Genomic DNA, 20,670 nt, shown 5'->3' on the forward strand with positions numbered 1-20,670 from the left:
AAACATTAAACTTAACGGATTGAAACATACGTTTTTCTTTTATCGGAATGTAATGATGTGATTATATTACAGATTGGATAAGTAGATATAAAATTATTTATAAGATCATTATAATATGTATGGATGTGTGGAGTGGATAAGAAAGTAGTCGTTTGCCTGTCCGATTTTTATTTGTTGCGTCAAACGTCTGATAGGAAGCATTTCCGCATTTTCATACATGTTCTATTGGAATCGTTTTCTTTTCAATATTTTTCCTTTCGTGTAGGGACAACAATTCTTCCAATCACCCAAAGTTGTCCTTTAAGGTTAGATCATCCTAGGATTTATGTAAAAAAGTTGAATCTTCTAGTAATAAGTTTTTAATAATTTTTGAAATAAAACTAGAACATATAGGCTAAAACTAGTTACGTACAGAATCAATAAAAATTTAACGGGAAATCAAATACTTCACCGACATCGTACCCAACTAAAATTTTAGCAGCCCTCAATATTTATAACACATTGGTACATTTTAAACCAAACACGATTCATTCTCTACCATCAAAGGAAGCTGAAATCTTTCCGGTTTGAAGGTCTATTATTTTTTTTCCAAATGAGAGTTCGTTTGAGTTAGATTATTATTGCAGATTACTTCCTTCGTCCTTATATTTTATGATAGAAAGAATAGCTGCTTGATAATAATAAAAAAAATTAAATACCTTTATAAATAAAGTATTATCTATGTCCTAAAATATAATAACTTTTAGTTATGAATCTGAACATATAATTATATAAATTCGTACTTAAAAAATACTTATATTTTGAGACGGAGCTACTGTAAAATAGTTAAAGCATGAAGCAAATAGTCTATTTCGTAAATTGATAAGTTGGCAAATAAGGTTGGAACAGTCCAAACTTGCGAAAACCTTAAAACCCTCGCATCCAGCCGCGGCAGCCGCCGCTTCCGCTACCATGGCCTTCGCCGCCTCCCCTTCCCTCTCCTCCCTCGCCGCCGCTTCCTCCTCCTCCTCCGCGGCCTCCGCCGCCGCCGTCGCGATCTCCTCCTCCTCCTCCTCCCCATCAAACCCCTCTCGCGAGCTCTCACCCAGGCTATTCTCCCCACTGCCCCCCAAACCCCATTCCCTCTCCTGCTCCGGGCCACAAGCCCCACGCGCCACCACCGGCGACGGATCGGGCGCCGCGGGGGACCGCGGGAGCGGCTCCGGAGGAAACAGCGGCAAGGGTGGAGGCGGCGGCAGCGGCAGCGGCGGCGGCGACGACGACGACGACTACGAGGAGGCCGAGTTCGGGCCCCTGCTCGGGTTCGATGAGGTGCTGCGCCTCGCCGCGGCACGCGGCGTCTCGCTCCCGGCCGACATGATGGAGGCGGCCAAGGATGCTGGCATCCGGGAAGTCCTGTTGCTCCGCTACTTCGATCTGCAGGTAATCCGAATTGCAGAAGAATTGTTTGTGAGAAGGTAGAAAAAAAATGTTTGTAAGAATGTAGTTTCGTGCCCCTTTTTATATCTTAGGCAGGGCCATGGCCTCTAGCCGCGATGATCCGGGCATTCTCGATGCTCCGCAACCGAATGCTAGCCGACCCATCATTCCTCTTCAAAGTTGGAACAGAGGTGCGCGCGTGATTGGTTTGTTGTTTAAGCTGAGGAGTTTCGATTGTAGTCCTACGGAGTGTTGAGGATTTTGCATTCGATGCAGGTTGTGATTGACTCGTGCTGCGCCACGTTTGCGGAGGTGCAGAAGAGGGGGGAGGATTTCTGGGCGGAGTTTGAGCTGTACGCCGCAGACCTTCTAGTGGGAGTGGTAGTTGATATTGCACTTGTGGGGCTGTTGGCTCCGTACGTGAGATTTGGAAAGGCATCTGCTTCGACTGGTCCTTTTGGGAGATTCAACAGGATGGCTGGATCTTTGCCAAGCAGGTTAAAAGTTATTTCTTCTGTTATTAAGTGCCTATAGAAATTGGTAGTGAATTATGGAAATAAACTAAAATAAACATTTGTCTAGTTTGTTGTTCCATGGAACATAGCGTGAGAAAGAATGAAACAGTGCAGTTGTTCATGTTGTGAGTCCGCAACTGCAGCAGCAGTAGTATTAATTGGATTTTGGTTTCATTCTGTTTGGACTCTCTTGCAGTGTTTTTGAAGCTGAAAGGCCAGGCTGCAGATTCACAGTTCAGCAAAGAATTGGAACATTCTTTTATAAGGTAGCAAATCTTATATGATATGTGTTTATCCTGAATTTGGATTGATCTATATCAGATTTATAATTTCTAACTGCTGGAGCATCATCACACTGTTTTTGGATTGGCCCAACTGCTTATCGTTTTATTTGCAGGGTGTCTTGTATGGCTCGGTTGGATTTGTATGTGGTATCATTGGTCAAGGAATTGCCAATATGATAATGACTGCCAAGAGGTACTGTCTATGATATTGTTCTTTTGTCCAAAATTTGTAATATTTTTGTTCAATTGTACACTAATTCCATAATCAGTCCATATGCTGTACTTTCATACATATGCCATGTTGTGTTCATGCTATTGTTGATGAACATTTTTATGGATTATATTTTCTGCTTTGTTGACTGTGTTATGCTGTATTGCTGTTTCTTTTTTTTTTCAGGAGTGTCAAAAAATCAGATGAGGATATCCCTGTCCCTCCACTAATTAAAAGTGCTGCTCTATGGGGTATGACTACCATCTGTTTCTATTTGTATTACTTTATTTGGTCCAAGTTATATGCACAAACAGATAGATGTTTCGATGCGATGATGTCTACTAGAGAGGCATCCATCAGCAGATTTAACATAGAGAGGGGCTTATATCTTTATTTAATGGCTGAAGTTTCTGCTAACTTTGGTTTATGATGTATTTCAATATTTATGTCCTATGTCAGATAAGATATGCTAAGATAGCAAAAGTTCATATTATTCTTTTTCCTACTACAGCAATTGCTTATGTTATCTTTACGTGTGAACTAGCATAAGGCACGTTCTTTATTCCTGTATTCATCTGACAATTGTTTTAATTAATATTCATCTGACAAGTTGTATTGACATATAGGTGTGTTCCTTGCTGTATCATCTAATACGCGCTATCAGATCATCAATGGTCTGGAGCGAGTAGTTGAGACATCACCTATTGCGAAACGTGTGCCACCTGTTGCAATGGCTTTCACTGTTGGTGTCCGTTTTGCCAACAATATCTATGGTGGGATGCAGTTCGTTGATTGGGCACGATGGAGTGGTGTTCAATAATGGTGAGTACTCCTGTTTGAACTGTTTTTTTTTATCAAATATTATTTGAAATCTTGAGGTTGCTTGCAAAAAAGGAAACTTACCTTTGTTCGGAGTAGTCATTTTGCGCATGTATGCAATGTAGACTATATCTGTATATCTGCTGATGTACAGGAATCTCTCTTTGTAAAAAGTAGCATTCCTTCATTTGCAGTAGTAGATAATCTGAATTTAAGTCTTAGTGCCTCCATTTCTTCAAGATAGCCCTAGATCATCAGGGCTAGCATGAACTGACAAAATTTTATGTTAAATCCGTAGCTAGAAGAGTACAATTGTGTGTGTGTGTGTGTGTGCGTATGTGGTTTTTTTTTTTTGTTGCATGGGAGAAGAGTACAATTGTTGATGCGTAAAGTCAGGTATGGCATGGGTATCTTGAGTGGTTGCACAAACTGTAGGCACGGTGTAGCTGGCCAATCTGCAACTTTGGGCCTCAAGCATATGTCTTCTACTATGGATAATCTGGAACTATGAAATGACGGTCAAATTCGAAATGAAAGCTAAAAACCTGAAAGCCTGTGGTCTGAAAATACTTGTGGTTGCAACTTCTAGAGATTTTTCAATGTCATTTAAATACTTGGTAGATGATTAACATTTAAATTTAGTCAACAGCTGCTATATTTAAATATATATTCATACCTAGCTTATGTTTACCTTGGAAAATAAGAGTAAGATCAACTCTGTGTACTAGTAGCTCAGTTGTTGACATTGCATGCTTTGGGGCTATGTCTATTTGTCTTGCATCATTTCCAAGATTTTGGACTAGCTCTAATTATTTAATTTTGCAGCTTATGAAACAGCATTTTATTTTTGCCTCAAGCATGAAAAATGGGCGAAGCTTTTGCTTTCTGTTCTTTACATTCTTTGGGACAGAAGAAGCAGCAACAGCAGCAGCTATGTGGAACAGTGGAGGCTAGGAACTCATTTGCTTGTTTGAAGAGCGTATGAAGCACGTCGCATCACAAGGTTGGCATGCATGTGCCAAAAAAATATTTTATTTTAACTGCTCCCTCCCTTGTTTAGCTGTTTGGGACAAACATGAAAGTTGTTCATCAAATGTGCATTAATGATTGATACAACACTTTTGTCTTACAGCAAGTAAGGACCGGATATGTCCCTCAAATAATTTCTCTGTTTCGTGCTATACATGTGTGGAGTACATCTATGTCTTGGGGTATTGCCAAATTTTGGGTCCACCTGTTCGTCGAATTTGTAGGTGACGAGTGAGGCGGAGAGGCATAAGACTGATGATGAAGCAGATAGGGGAGAAACTGGATAATCAGATTCTGGAGGCAGATAGGTCATGCTCGTGCACATTTTGTACATGCATGGCTCGCCTGGCGCTGGAGCACCTGAATCAGTGCTAGTGTTGTGCACTCTCTTTCAGTTTCAACTTCAGACGAGTACTCGAGTGAAGGACACAGGTACAATTGACAACAATCTTACTGCAACTTAAGCCTATCATCATGCATATGCATCCAGAGCAGATCAGATCGCAGAGAATAACGTAAACAAGATAATTTATTCCCATTCTTGTCTCTGTACACACTTATTTATCTACTATCGTATAGTATGCCACACTTCATTGGATTCTTACTGACATGGATCTGCTGGAAAAAAAAAGAAAATTATCCAATATATACACGGGCTAATGTAATAATGTTCAACTGAATCTTTTCTTCATCAGAATCGTTGTTGCAACTTATTTTCCCAATGTTGTAAGAAAAGCATCCACTTTGTCATTCGTCCTTCTCGACAGAAACTTCATGCAGATTGGAGGCTTCACCTTGGCAAGAGCAAGCACCGACTGAGGCAAAACCCAAATTCCATCACCACATATCATGCCTGAAGCGACTGCAGGTCCATACGTGTCTGCTTTCGCCCTGTCCACTCGTTGCCAGACAAACAATATGACTGTCCCGATGAACATATCAATCGCGAAATATGATCCTATGTAGAAAGGTATCGCCATAGCCATCGGGATCGGTATAAACCTTGACACCTTTGGCACAAGATCTCTTATCAGGTTGACGACAATTGCAGCAGCAAAGAACGCGTAACAGAGATTGAGGCAGTTCTTTGGAAGCGAGGAGAAGCCATCAACACCTAGTATCGCTATGCTCCGGAAGACGGCAGCATTTGGCGCTGGGTAATCGCTGCCACTGATGCCAATATTATCAAAGGCCTTGTAGAAAAGCCAGAACACACAGGGAGCAATGACACAGCCCATTGCAGTGCCAATGACTTGGCTGACGAACATTGACCTGGGTGAGGCCAGTGTGAGGTACCCTGTTTTGAAGTCCTGCATCAGGTCAGCAGCAGTAGACACAATGTTCATCATCACACCACAGGCAGCCAGGCCAGCAAGAACACCACCATGTGAAGCACCGGTCCATGCACCAAATGCAAAGATTGCAAGCTTTCCATAGGTTGTAACAAGAGACCAGTCAGTGAGGCCAGTTCCGTAGGCATTGCAGAAGGCAAGAATTGGCGCGACGATATAGGCTACCAAGATTTGGTACCACTTCAGCTGTGGGATTATCTGCGGGACAGTACCGATAGAAATGGCAGCAACAACAGCATAGCCTCCATATGCAACGTACCATGGAATTTGATCTTTGACAAAGAGTTCGTTGCGCCGCTCCTCGTCGTATGAGACAGCTGCAGTAGTGGTAACCATGCCATCATCAGAGACTGGAAGTGTACTAGCATTTTTCTTCTTGATTTGAGATCTTAGCGAGAAGGCTGTGAGAATAATCATCTTGAGAAAGTTGTAGAGGCCATCCCCAAGAATCAAGGCAATGGCTATGAAGACCTGTAACAACAACTGGACTTAGTAGCAGAAAAGCTCAGTAATAAGCATTCTATATAAGAACGTATTCTCACCCGGTACCCTTGCATTCCATGAAGACTACCGTCAGGGAGATCAGCAGAAAACCAATCTCCCCTTTTCTTGGCTATGAGAGGCCACATGATGCCCCATGAGAGGATCCCTCCAAGGAGAACAGATACGTTAACAATGTGTGGGCAAATCATTCCCACTCCGACATAAGTAGGTGAGAAGTCAAAGAAGAACCTTCAAAAGAAAAACAATGTTCATATAAGAGTAGAACGGAAAAGAATGCGGTTTTCAGAACTAAAAAATGATGTTGGATGAGTTCTTGCAGGGTTGCAATCTTTACTTGTGTTGGAAAGCTTGAAGGCCTAGTGATGGGAATTTATGGAATCCGCAATCATCGGTAGCTGTGTAGAACCACTGAAAGAAACCCCAGAAGAAGCTGAGGATGAAGAATATACCGAGTTTCTTTACTTGCTTCCTGAAAAAAAAGCAGGCAAATACCAATATAAATCACACCATGCATATCTGAAGAGCGCACATAGATGAACATGGAGTCATGGACAAATGAGGGTAGGTATTCAATATTTACGCTGCAATCTTGGCTCCATGGGGCGTGTGAAAGCCGTTTATGAGGAAGGCAGTTGCAGTGCCGCTTGGATAAGTTAGCTTGTAGTCAATGATCATAACCTGAAGAGGTGTTGAATTTGGTTAAAATGATGTCCACATGACCATATGGTTGCTTAAAGAAAAAATGGATGGAGGATATAGAATAACTTGACCTTTCTCAAGGGCACAAGACCAAAGAGCCCAATGAAGCTGACCAAGAACAGAAAACCAATTATCCATCCTAGATGGGGATTTTTTATGTTTTGAGCATTATTTGCCTCGGTTCCCAGCCCAGCGATTCTTTCACTCATGGACAATATGTAGTTACCAAAGCCGCCTGAAATAAATGGAGAAGTTACCATGTGAAATAAGTACTCCATGTCTCCATCCGATTCATATTATAAGCCGTTTAATTTTTTCTTAGTCAAACTTTTTTAATTTTGATCAAGTTTATAACAAAATAAACATATCATGAAAATACATTCAATGTTAGATTTAATAAAATTATTTTGATATTTTAGATATTACGAATTTTTTCTATAAACTTAATCAAACTTAATAAAATTTGGTTAGGAAAAAAGTCAAACGACTTATAATATAAAACGGAGGGATTGCTTATTTCTACACTGATTTTTGATAGAATACTAGACTAGCTATGCTAATGTTGACTTACAGTTTTGTTTTGATACTATAACAAGCACTTAAAGTATTGGTAGAAAAATGAGCTTAGCTTCATAGATTTTTTATATTTTTTGGTGTTTTCTGGTTTTCGGTCCTTGTACAGCTTCTACTCTCAATTAGTCCCTTTGGACTGAAGAAAAAATGAACACGGACTGTTGATGGGAACCTCATTTTCAGTTGTCTAGTACTACTGCCCATCGTCAATATTAATACTTAATTTTAATCTATTTGATCATTACTCCAGTAGATTAAATGATAATAGCATGTCACAGTCTCGCAGACTCTTCCTTTAAGAAATAAAAGCTGGTAGAAACAGAAGACCTTGTACATAAAAAATTGTAGCAATTGAGAAATACTGGTACTATATGTCTATATCTGAACTTTGTTACTTCCAAGCATGTCGCTCTTCATCATTTGGAATATTGACCGTGACCAGCCCGCGAAAAAAACCATTTCGCTATTTTGGCCTATCTAGAAGTAACTACTAGCGGATATATTTTCGTACTTTTTCCGATATATTTTAATATACTATATGCACCCACTGATCCAATAACACAAAGAACAAAATAAAGGACTAAGATAGACAATCAGTAGTAAAATAGATCGCCTCCAACAAAATGGACTAAGACAGACAATCAGTAGTAAATTAGATCGCCTCTGGTTAAAAGAAAAGGTAAGTTTAAATCGCCATGAAAAGGAAGAATTTTCTACAGCAGCGAAATTGATGGACAAGATAGCACAAGAATCGGAGAATACTGGTAAAGGGTACGATGTGAAAAAGGATTTACCGCTGAAGGCGATGTCGTAGCCGGCGACGACGCAGGTCTGGATGACGGTGTTCTCCTGGCGCGTGAACGGCTGCCGGAGGAGCCCCACCCTCTCGATGGCCGCCGTCCAGAGGCGGACGAAGAAGAAGCCGAGGAGGCCGGCGGAGACGTTGAGCGACGGGATGATGCCGGTGGTGAGGTTCAGCTTCATCACGATGACGCTGAACATGATGACCAGGAAGAAGCTCACCACGAACGCGCGCACCGTCAGCTGCTCCCGCCACGACGGCACGGGCCTGTCCGCGAACACGCGCTCCACCGACGGCGCCGCCGCCTCCTCCGCCGCCGCGGCGGCCCCGTCTCGGGACGGCCCCGTCGCACGGTCGCCGCTGGGCTTGCCCCGCCGACGGAGCTCGCTCGCCTCCACCATCTCCACGTCGGCGGCCGTCGGCGTCGCGCCGCCGTGGGCCTCGCTCGGCGTAGGAACGGTCGCCATGGGAGCAGTGGCTGGAGCTGACTGTCTCTGTTCCACTTACAAGGCTTCCAGCTCCAGGCGGCAAGGAGCACGCGTAGGCCGTTGGATTATATGAGGGGATGGGCCCCAATTCGATGACACTGACGGGCCGGTCAAGATAACGATGACGTGGCCGTTGGACCGACGGCTGGTGAAATTGGTGATTTGACGAGTAACTGACGGCTGAGTGACGTAGCCTTCACACGACACGGTGGACGGGATTAATACTCCCTCAACAAAACCCAATCCTAAATTTATGTGTCCAGGTTCAAACTTAGATTGAATTCTTTTTAGGACTGAGAAAGTAGACGAGATTTACAGTCTCAATTATAATGAAAACTAGATGATACCCGCGCGTTGCTGCGGGTCATTATGTGAAGTATGATTGAAGAAAAGGTTTAAAAATAAAGCCAATCAATCTAACAGGTTCATGTGTAAGTTCAAATGACCTTTATGTTGTTCACATGCTACATGAACCATATGGCAGGAAGAAAAGCAAAAAGAAAAATTGTACGGTTGGTTTTAATCAGATATTAAATACAAATGTTCTCGCTAATCTGGTAGGAATTGCATAGGTGAAGCAATAATTATTCGCTGCATATATGAACAGATGTCAATCCATATTGTGAGAACAGGTACTGATGTTCCACTGTGGTTGCTATAAACATTGAAAAAACACGTATTGACTATATTTCCATCCAATGGTCTGGTTCTGGACTGAAACAATTCACGTTTAGCTTGAAAAAACAACAGTGCAGTACTGCAGTGTGCACATATATAGCAGATTGGGGGTAGTGAAGAAAGGATTCAATTCAAAAAATAAAATGTGTTACCCATCAAAGATGGATAAGGTAATTTTTACAAAAATCTGTACCTGTCTGATTATATAATAAAATGATGGTTAGATTTGCGATTTGCTACACATTATAGATGGAACCTCCTCCTTCTATATTCAATGAAAAGGCACACTCTTGTGCCGTTTTCCGTTAAAAAAAAAGATGGAACATCAAATACTGAATTATTTGATCGATTGCTCGTGATCCATAACAGGACAATGCCTTTCACCGTCATTCTTGTTCCAAATGCAACAAAATTGCGTATCAGAATCAGAATTTACACAGAAAACGCAGATAAATTTTCAACCCAAATTGCAATATAGGCAATTCTGACTTCAGAAAAATAGGAGCACATGTACACAAATAAGAAGGGGTACAGTAAGGAAGGAGAGTGAGAGGAATGAAAATGACACCTGCTTGGTCGCCAATGCATCCGAAGTTCCAAACGGGATTGGTGATGCTGGCGCATGGTCACGGAAGATGCAAGTTAGGAGAACACAAGCAATCCAATTTATAGACAAACATTATCATCATATGAGGAGGCCATCAGACTGGGGAACAATGGGAGAGGAAGTGGCGCCACACACTGATGCATGGGCGTTTGACTCGACGGTTTCCACATCTGGAGAGAACTCGAGGAGACAATTCAGCTGCATGGGAGGTGGTGCCGAGCCAAGGGAGAGGAAGCGAAGCGGTGGGGGAGGAGGGGCGCGACGGGGGTAGGAGAAGAGGGGAAGGGGCGATTCCCCTAGCCGGCACGTGAGGAGCTCAAGCGCCGGGGGTGCGGGGAGGAGCTGGTGTGGCGGCGTGGTGCTTTTGCGGGAGAAGACACAGAACAGGCTAGTGCGGCGGGGAAGAGAGGGAGGACGACGGGATGGGCTTTTTCTTGGGCTTTCCCGTGTGGGCTATCCTAAACAGGATCCATGTCTTTGGGATTTGACTGTGATAAGCCAGATCTGGACCGTTGAGATTTGATCTGATGGCTATCGGTTATTTGGATGACGTGGATTAACAGCAAAGCAGGAAATTGGGTAATAACTACACTAAGTGGATCACTTGTACAGATATATAGGATAACTACACTAAGTCAGATCACTTGTATAGATATATAAGATATTGGTTACCACTTACCACCTAACATTACTTCATTCGCCCTGAAATATGTATAGCCGCTAAAAACTATTTTTAGGATCTATTATATTATTAAGACAGCTTGAAAAGAAGGCACCACGTTCGCTGTGGAGGCTAGAAATTCCTATATTAATCGAAGAAAAAGAAAAGAAGAGTCCAAGTAAAAATACAATCTAAAAAATAACTGAAATTCGGAATTAAAAATAAGCAATATTAAAAGAGGAGTTCGCTGTGGAGGTTAGAAATTCCCACATTAATCGAAGAAAAAGAAAAGAAGAGTCCAAGTAAAAATACAATAAAAAAAATAACTGAAATTCGGAATTAAAAATAAGCAATATTAAAAGAGGAGTCCGTATAAGAACCCAATACGAGATTAATAAAACCATTGATTACAATTCTAGATTTTTCACATACTAGGAGTCTTTGTCCTTGCTGTTTCTTTAGCGGTGTACACAGTACACGTATAATCTAATTCAATTACAAACCTACACGGACAAGAGTTGTGCTGCCAAATATAAAAAGCTTGCACTGCTGCACATATGTATTCTGTAGATTTCAAGCAACAACGATTGGGCTTGAGCGGCAGAACCCAATGATAGCGGGAGCCGATCATAGTAAAAAGACATGATATTTACATAGACATTACAATAAACAGATCAATACTTGCAACTGGCAAATGCATCAAACACCAAAAGTTTCTTTGATGTTTATGAAAGTACAAATGATATCAACATATTGTAATTAGTGTATATTTTTCACAGGAGATGGATTAGTGCAAGCCGCTATAAATTGACAGTCAGATTAAACGGTTAGATTACAGTGGATTCACAATTTAAGGTTCATAATTTAACGATTGAGATATAGCACGTATATAGGAATATAGGAATTAGAGTTGTTGTGCTAATACAGGAGTACAAAGCGGCCCTGCTCTGCTCGACGGAATAAATTGAGATCCAATTTCAAAACTGTTATAGGTTTGATTCCAGGTGGAAAAAAAAGCAACAGGAACTAGGTAGGCAGAAAGCCATATACGTGTGCTCATGTAAGTATTATTTTTTCAGTCTATAATCACTTCAAAACTACTTAGAACATACTTTGATATATTTGTTGCAAATAAAAAATGAAGCGACTGTCTCTTTATCTATTTGATCCTTTTTAATCACCAAATGTACACCCAACGATTCAGATGATTTATAAATAACTAAATTTGAAAGAAAATAATAAAGACTATGAAAAGAAAAAACCATCTATAACACAACATGTGAATAATTAAAATTAAAAAAATAAATTATGAAATTATAAAAATAAAAAAAAAGTTTAAGAAAGAATACAATTTATGAATAACAAAAGTTCAAAATAAAAATAAAGAAATATTAAAAGAACAACCGTAACACAACAATGGTAAATTACAATAAAGAGGAAGGGATAACGGGTGAGTCATAAATGAATAGGGTGTAGCGGTTGATAGGATATTTAAAAAACAATAAAACAAAATCAAATGACGATTAGGTTCGATTTTAAAAATCTCAACGACGATTAAAAGAAACAGCAGTGGGCAAGCCGTCAAGGAGCGCAATCATGATGTTTGACGGGACTTCTAAAAAGTAAAAAAAAAACACCAACGATAATCATAACATCATATTTGACTTTTTAAATTCCAATGACAATTAAGACCAGACATCGGGTGGATTGTAGAGCAGTACAATGGTGACATTTCATGTAACTTCTAAAAATATAAATATGGCAACCGACAAGAAAATGAACTACAAAAACTATAAGATCTAAATATCAAAGTTCCAAAGAGGATGAATAAAAGTTGTGACATGTCGGACAATCAAATAAATGAGCGGCAAAAAAGTAAGGGGTGGCGACTTATTGACTTTCAAAAATTAACCCGATGATAATAAGATTCAATCTTTTAACATCGGCTAGATGGCTATTTAACAAAATTAAATAAAACCATGTTTACAAATAGATAATTTTGGATGGGTGCTAGCCGTGCAACAAATAAAAGGGTAACAAAGGAGTAAGGATAGCAATGGATGTGACTTTTAAAAACTACGAAATTAGAAACCCAGGGATGATAATGTTCGATCTTTGAAAGTTCTAAGACAGCGAGATAGATATTTAATAAATTTTAAGTAGAATCGTGTGTAAAAATAGATAATTTTGTGGGTACTAGCCGCGCAATTGCGTGGGCCACCCAGCTAGTTCAAATTATCTTAAAATATAATTATTTCTTTACTAACCTTGTCACCTCTACCAATCACGAATATTTCCCATTAATTTTCTTCACATATCTTCTTTTCTCAATCAATTATTATCTTACACCACTCAATTACACATATTTTCTTAGTTCTTATGAAACCACTGAAAGTATCTATATTTTACACGGAGAGAGTATGAGCGGACATATAACCTCCACATTTTGAGTACTTACATCCTTCTACTATCATTAAGAAAACTAGTGCTACTTAATTACCAACTCATCCTATTTCCATGCACTTAGTTATACTTAACTAGTGTTTAGTCATTTAATTATAGTTAAAATATGTGTATCTAAGTGAGTTCTTTATTATATGTATTTATTATTATGTTTATATACCATAATATGGATTAAAATTATAAAAATAATATAAATGTGTAAACGAACCTAACAAACTAAACGAGTAGTTCGCGAGCCGGCTCGTTAATTTCACAAGTTAAGGTGTGTTTGGTTGCCAGTCATACTTTATCACAACTAATGTTAGATAAGTTGTGACAACCACAAAAGTATGGTGGTATCTATATTCTAATGGGATGATCCAAAATTTTAAGGATGGGATGACGTGTCCCGCATATCAATGAGGAAAGAAATGAAATAAATTGGTCCGCCAGACTTTTAGAATATACTCCCTTCATCTCATAAAAAATCAACTAATACTGGATGTGACACATTCTAATACTAAGAATATAAACACATTTCTATGCAAATTCATTATACTAAAATGTGTTACATCTAGTTCTAGATTTATTTTTTATGGGACGAATGGAGTATCTTACCTGCATCTTGGAGGAATATACATCCTAGGAGCATTCTACCCAACTTTACTCCCAACCAAATAGCTCTAAAAATTGATGGCCTCCTCAAGTCCTCCCATCAACTACCCCCAACCCAACACACACCACTTTTAAAACGGATGGAACACAATCTGTATTACGAATCTGGACATGTTTTATCCATTTAAAAGTTATATTTTAGGATGGAGGGAGTGCACTTCATCTTTTCAACCAACTACGTGGAGTTTGCTGCGATATGTAGATGAAAAGAAGGCAGTAAGAGATAACTCAGGCATGGTTTTCCACTAAGCCCAGCGGTGGATTCACCGCCTGGCCAGCACGGGCAGCTGCCCAGGCTCCGCGCATGCGCCACCGATTAGAACAAGTGATTGTTTTGTGTTAAAATCCATCGATTTTCTGACTTCAACATAATTAGAAGCATCTGTAGTGGCAGCTAGCCTTGCAGCACGTTGCATGATGCAATTAGGCCATATCCACTGGTTGGTGACTTGCCTGCTTCACAATGGATTGACATGATCCACTCAAGTAATGAGCATATATACGTCCATTTTTATAACAAGATCAACTTAGTTTTTCAACAAGTGAAAAATTATATGCATATGAAACTAAACTATGCTTTTGTTAGAAAATTATTTTATCTTCAATTGGCAGTAAAATGAGCATATAAACATTATATAAGTGGGTACCGATTTTATCGTTTTATTTAAATTTGTTCAGGCTTCATAAAATTCCTAGCTCCACCACTGACTAAGCCTGAGTGCACTTGTATTAATGATGTGTAATATTAGAGGTAGTACCTATCTTAACCATTGTACATGTCGTTCTACTTGTATGTATACAGCTCGGCAACGCCTTCACGCCAGAACAAAAGGAATCTCCACCACCACCAGGATAGCGACCGCACGGATCATGATAGCATCATTTCAAAGCGATCACTTCGCCATCAGCACCACTAGTTTAGCTTGCATTCCTATTAAGCTTCAATTAGTTCTGCTTTCACACGCTGGCTGCCTGTCCGTTCATGTGCCTTCACACAAAATCCCCTAGAAAACCAGGGAACAAAGCTTGGTCTTGCCGGCTCTGTTACGTAGATTCTGATCATTCAATCGAGTTGTATATATACCACGAGTCAACGATTGTGCGTGTCCGTTTCTGCAAATACTTCCAATTTCCTTCCCCCCTTGTTTATGAAGACTGTATGATTGGATCAGCATTCAGAAAAACCGGCTTGAACATGCATGGTGCGATCACAGTCGTAGGAACGAGGAATTCAGTGATGGACTGATAGAAGTTCGGTCTGACTTTGCTCTGCACAAAACATAGCCATTCTTTCTGCAGATTCAGATGGCGCGCGCATAGCATTTCATCAAAAATCAAAGTCGGAACACGAACCCTGCATGCGGCCGATTCAAATTCAGGCCGGCTATGCAAGCTGTGATGATACGAAGTGTCGAAATGGGTTACTCCGCTTTCACATAACCCTACTCCCTCCGTCCTCATAAAGGACGTCGTTTTAAACAACGACACGGTCTTCAAAACATAACTTTCACTTCTTGTATCTATAAAAATATTTATTAAAAAGTGATATATGTATACTTTTATGAAAGTATTTTTAAAGATAAATCTATTCATATAATTTTTACATTTTCAAATTCAACAATTTAAGAGTTATTCATGATTTATATTTCCAAGGTTTGACTTAAACATTGTCTTAAACGACTTCCTTTACGAGTATGGAGGGAGTACAAAATTAGGCAAAGATGAGGATGACAAAGAACTGATATCAAAATAGGAACAAAGCTCAAGAGGAGGTTAAAAAACAATAGCCACTTGGATACTACGCTACAACGTCTGCAACATCACATTGAATACGAAGATCCTACTACTAGCTAAAAAATGTGACCATCGAAAACATCATTCATCTAAGCGCTCGATCACAAAATAAATACACTCGATCAAGACATACATTGATTAATCAGCCAGCCAGCCAGCCAGCCACTGACAACCAATCAGGATTCTGGGCGGTCAACAAGTAAACGCACGCCCATTCGCTTCTTCACCATCAGATATTCAGATTCACACCGGATGGTGTGTAGTACTAGTGTATTTCACGATAAATACAACGGCGGCCCACCACCACCTCGCTCCGTAGTGTCCGCACAGCGAACGCCTCTCGCGCGCGTGCTTACTGGTGACTGGTCCAAGCAGCAACGCAAGCAATGGCGTCGCACGCGAACGCCTCCGGCGGCGGCGGCGACGAGGAGATGGTGGAGGCGAGCACGCTCCGCCACCGGCACGGCGCCGGCAAGGATGCCAACGGCGTCGGAACTGAGCGGCAGCTGGCGGCGGCGGCGGCGGAAGGGGAGGAGGAGGGGCCGTCGTCGGTGGAGCGCGCGTTCGTGGACAGGGCGGTGCCGTCGTGGCGGGAGCAGCTGACGGTGCGCGCGTTCGTGGTGAGCTTCTTCCTCTCCATCATGTTCAGCATCATCGTGATGAAGCTGAACCTCACCACCGGGATCATCCCGTCGCTCAACGTCTCCGCCGGCCTCCTCGGCTTCTTCTTCGTCCGCCTGTGGACGGCGGCCATCGAGCGGGTGGGGCTCCTCCGGCAGCCGTTCACGCGCCAGGAGAACACGGTCATCCAGACCTGCGTCGTCGCCGCCTACGGCATCGCCTTCAGCGGTAAGACCGTAAGATCTTCAAAGTCAACGTAGCTACTACTTCCATTTCTGGGGGTCACCTCGAGACTCCAGTAGGCTACATCACTCTGATTGCATCAATAATAAACACGCTTTTCATCTTGGCTAGCGCTCTTTTCTGATTAATATTTAGATTTTATCTTAGTTTTTGTTAGCACGTCTTTTAAATTGCTGAATTGTGCATGCATTTTGTGCCAAAACTTTTTATATAGAAATTACTTTAAAATACAAATAATTTTATTTTTAAGTTTATAATAATTAAAACTCAATTAATCATATAGGAGTATTTGGTACTTGGGCTCGAAAACTGAATTAAAAGTAGAGTTGGGGGATGCGAAAAAAGAGAATATATATACCACCATTGTTTTCCGTTGGAACTATAGTACTCCACTTTGTTCTTGCAGTTCTTGCATGAGAACTTATATACAAAGATTTTCACTGGGATTTTTTGACGAAAATCAGTAAGAAAAAACTCACACATAACAATTTTAAAAAGTTTGTACGAACTCACCTAGAAAAAATAGCAAGTTTTGGAGTAGTTCGAAGATACCGCTACACTTTATAATTTTCTAATCACGTGTTCGTCAGCGTGATCAGCAGTCAGCGTTGTCCAGCCAAATTGCAGTACTCCGTATGTCCAAATCCAGGATTACCTCAAGCTGAAACACACAATAATATTTGAGTAGACGAATGCTGATGTGACACTGTTGACTTAACATAAACAATGGATCGCTCCTTCCATATCTTATCCGGTTTTGGTGTTTTCATAATATAATTATTTCAAGTCTACTCCTCACCCAGTCAGTTTATTTTTATGGGTTGTTGGTTATCGGCCACATTTCATCATCATTTCTAAATAAAAGTTGTCACACTATCTAAGTTAAAGTGATCAAATTATTTACCACACCAACTTAAGAAAATCTTGTCATACTTTTTTGAGTTATTGATGTGTATGATCTACAATTTGTTTGAAAATAAGTTCTGAAAATAAATTCACTTTACTTCCTTACTTATTACTCCTATCAGTCAACAAATAAATCAATTATATTCTTTTAGTATTCCTTTCCTAGTTCCTATCCACCCACCAAAACTACTTTGGTATTAATCATTAGTAGTGCAGTCTTTTTTTCCCGTCCATACTAATCCAATAACTAAGTTATTTTTGGGTCCGAGATTTTTTTTTTTAGATAATGAATTGGGTCCGAGATACTGCTAGATCATTTTCATGTGCCATTCTTCACTGCTTTACTTTCCCTTTCTAAGTATGGAGACGTAATGAGCATGTTACTGTACGGAGTACTGACTCGTCCCAAATGATCAGGTGGGTTTGGCACATACTTGTTTGGTATGAGTGAAACAATTGCTAAGCAAGCAACAGAGGCTAATAATGCTCAGAATGTCAAGAACCCTCACATCGGGTGGATGATTGGATTCCTCTTCCTCGTCAGTTTTATTGGGCTACTTGCTCTTGTGCCTCTGAGAAAAGTAAAGTCTTCTACCTGTTTCGGACTTACAGATTCGCAAGAATTGCTGTTTACTAATCAACTGATTTTTTTTTCAGATTATGATTGTCGACTACAAACTGACCTATCCAAGTGGCACGGCAACAGCTTATCTTATCAATGGCTTCCACACCCCAGAGGGTGCAAAGCTTGCTAAGTAAACCATCTGACTGTTCTACTTTTTGCTACTGCTATATTTCCTTAGTGCCGTAAATTAGCATGACATGAGTGGAACAGAGTTACTGACAACATAGTTTTATGCTTCAGGAAGCAAGTAAAGGAACTGGGGAAATTCTTTTTGTTCAGCTTCGTTTGGGGCTTCTTTCAGTGGTTCTATACTGCCGGAGATGGTTGTGGATTCCAGAGCTTCCCTACATTAGGCCTTCAAGCCTATAAAAACAGGCAAGAAGATTGATTTTCGATGCCTATATCTTGGGTTTGAATGATGACACATTTGAGTGTTAGATGTCTAATATTAGAAAATAGCTTAGTGTTTGTTGGGGGAGTGACTTCGCCAAATTTCACCCATAGGGATTCCTCCTTCTATAGACAAGAAGGCTCCGTAGGATCCTCCGAACTGGAGTCCGCAGGTGCCTGCGGAGGGGCTCCGAAAGGACCCCCGAGGGTCCCTCCCCTCTCGATCCGTGCTTGATCCTTGTTTGATTCTGTTCCAACACTGTTCTGAATGTATTTGGTTAGAACACTGAACAGCTTACCTTGCTGAACTTCACAATTTCACATTCCATCTTTCAGGTTTTACTTTGATTTCTCCCCTACCTATGTTGGAGTAGGGATGATTTGCCCCCACATTGTGAACGTATCTGTTCTATTGGGAGGCATCCTCTCATGGGGAATCATGTGGCCCCTGATAAGAAACAAGAAAGGGAGTTGGTATGCTGCCTCTCTCTCAGAAACTAGTCTTCATGGACTGCAAGGCTACAGGGTAAGTAAACATTCAAAAAAAAAAAATCCTCCCTTTTGCTGCTATACAGCTATAGTTGATAGTTACCAAGCAGCTAATGTGGTGTTCCTGACTACTGCAGGTGTTCATATCCATTGCCTTGATTCTTGGAGACGGCCTGTACAACTTCGTGAAGGTGCTCATCCGCACAACCGCTGGCTTCGTCGTGATGATGAAGAAGAACAGCACGCTTCCGGTCTCCAACAATGGCAGCCCGATGGTGGCCACTGAAGCCATCTCCTTCGACGACGAGCGCCGCACCGAGCTCTTCCTCAAGGACCAGATCCCCAAGACGGTCGCGTTCGGGGGGTACGTCGCCGTCGCCGCCGTATCGATCGGCACGCTCCCGCAGATCTTCCCGCAGCTCAAGTGGTACTACATCCTGGTCGCCTACGTCTTCGCGCCCGTGCTGGCCTTCTGCAACGCCTACGGCGCCGGGCTGACGGACTGGTCGCTCGCGTCCACGTACGGCAAGCTCGCCATCTTCATCTTCGGCGCGTGGGCCGGCGCGTCGAACGGCGGCGTGCTGGTCGGGCTCGCCGCCTGCGGGGTGATGATGAGCATCGTGTCGACGGCGTCCGACCTGATGCAGGACTTCAAGACGGGGTACCTGACGCTGGCGTCGCCGAGGTCCATGTTCGTCAGCCAGGTGATCGGCACGGCGATGGGGTGCGTCATCGCGCCGTGCGTCTTCTGGCTCTTCTACAAGGCCTTCGCCGACATCGGCGTGAGCGGCACCGAGTACCCGGCGCCGTACGCCATCGTGTACCGGAACATGGCCATCCTCGGCGTCGACGGCTTCTCCTCGCTGCCCAAGCACTGCCTCACGCTGTGCTACATCTTCTTCGCCGCGGCGATCGCCATCAACCTGGCAAGGGACCTGGCGCCAAGCAAGGTGGCGAGGTTCATCCCGCTGCCCATGGCGATGGCGATCCCGTTCTACATCGGCTCCTACTTCGCCATCGACATGTTCATCGGCACCGTCATCCTCTTCGTGTGGGAGATGGTGAACAAGGCCAAGGCGGAAGCGTTCGCGCCGGCGGTCGCCTCCGGCTTGATCTGCGGCGACGGCATCTGGACATTGCCGCAGTCCATCCTTGCCCTCGCCAAGGTGAAGCCGCCGATCTGCATGAAGTTTCTGTCGCGATCGGTGAATGCGCAAGTGGATGGTTTCCTGGGTAACTAGATGTGATCAGCCTGAAATCATCGCCAATGTGAACAACCACTCTGTATCATCTGTGTCATCATCCTGCAATCTCGGTTTCAAAAAAAAAAAATCATCCTGCAATCAGGATATCGTATGTTCTGTTAGGGATTGTACTATAATCTGTCTCTGAACACCTGTATATGTTAGTGGAGTGTGACAATCATCCTTGAATCCTTGATTCCAAATTTCCAGTGTTGTAATTGTATATATATTCCTGCAATCATCAGTAAGTGGCGTTCTACTGTCTCCAAATCAACTTTGACTACTAATTTCTTTTGTGGCATATGGAGTATTTACTATTTACTGAAGTTCACAATGTTTAACGCAGACAGCCCCAAATGTTAGGGGTGACAGTGTACTATACGCCATCCTTCAAATTATAGAAAAAAAATAATAGTGTGACAGAGGATTGAAATAAACTACCTCTAAAGTATGAACATTATGGATAGACATGGCCAATACAGGAGTAACACAACATTCTAACCGAAGAAGAATAATAGATGGTTCCTTAACTTAGCTTGCTTAGCCTGGAAACCTAACATTTAAACCGTTTAAGGCCATGCATTCGGTTCAGGTGGAGAG

General features: G+C 41.8%; 3 protein-coding genes across 3 annotated transcripts; 2 read left to right on the top strand and 1 right to left on the bottom strand.

The window, feature by feature from the left end:
• Positions 1–939: 939 nt before the first annotated feature.
• LOC4336440 (protein RETICULATA-RELATED 1, chloroplastic) lies at positions 940–4,862 on the top strand. Its single transcript, NM_001419676.1, is given in 8 exon segments — positions 940–1,422; positions 1,512–1,610; positions 1,696–1,916; positions 2,131–2,200; positions 2,332–2,411; positions 2,616–2,680; positions 3,056–3,251; positions 4,074–4,862. Coding segments are annotated over 7 exon segments (1,200 nt in total). The 5' UTR covers positions 940–951; the 3' UTR covers positions 3,250–3,251; positions 4,074–4,862.
• On the bottom strand, positions 4,786–8,736 carry LOC4336441 (probable metal-nicotianamine transporter YSL13). Its single transcript, NM_001419675.1, has 6 exons — positions 8,200–8,736; positions 6,904–7,067; positions 6,714–6,811; positions 6,468–6,602; positions 6,172–6,361; positions 4,786–6,100 (listed from the first exon to the last, which is right to left on the bottom strand). Exons 1-6 carry the CDS (start codon positions 8,672–8,674, stop codon positions 4,988–4,990), a joined length of 2,175 nt encoding a protein of 724 aa, NP_001406604.1. The 5' UTR covers positions 8,675–8,736; the 3' UTR covers positions 4,786–4,987.
• A 7,078-nt stretch (positions 8,737–15,814) lies between these two features.
• LOC4336442 (probable metal-nicotianamine transporter YSL12) lies at positions 15,815–20,612 on the top strand. Its single transcript, NM_001419677.1, has 6 exons — positions 15,815–16,401; positions 17,740–17,903; positions 17,980–18,077; positions 18,188–18,322; positions 18,674–18,863; positions 18,964–20,612. Exons 1-6 carry the CDS (start codon positions 15,939–15,941, stop codon positions 20,065–20,067), a joined length of 2,154 nt encoding a protein of 717 aa, NP_001406606.1. The 5' UTR covers positions 15,815–15,938; the 3' UTR covers positions 20,068–20,612.
• Positions 20,613–20,670: the final 58 nt, after the last annotated feature.

This window comes from Oryza sativa, chromosome 4, assembly GCF_034140825.1.
Source record: "Oryza sativa Japonica Group chromosome 4, ASM3414082v1".
In the NCBI taxonomy this organism is placed as follows: domain Eukaryota; kingdom Viridiplantae; phylum Streptophyta; class Magnoliopsida; order Poales; family Poaceae; genus Oryza; species Oryza sativa.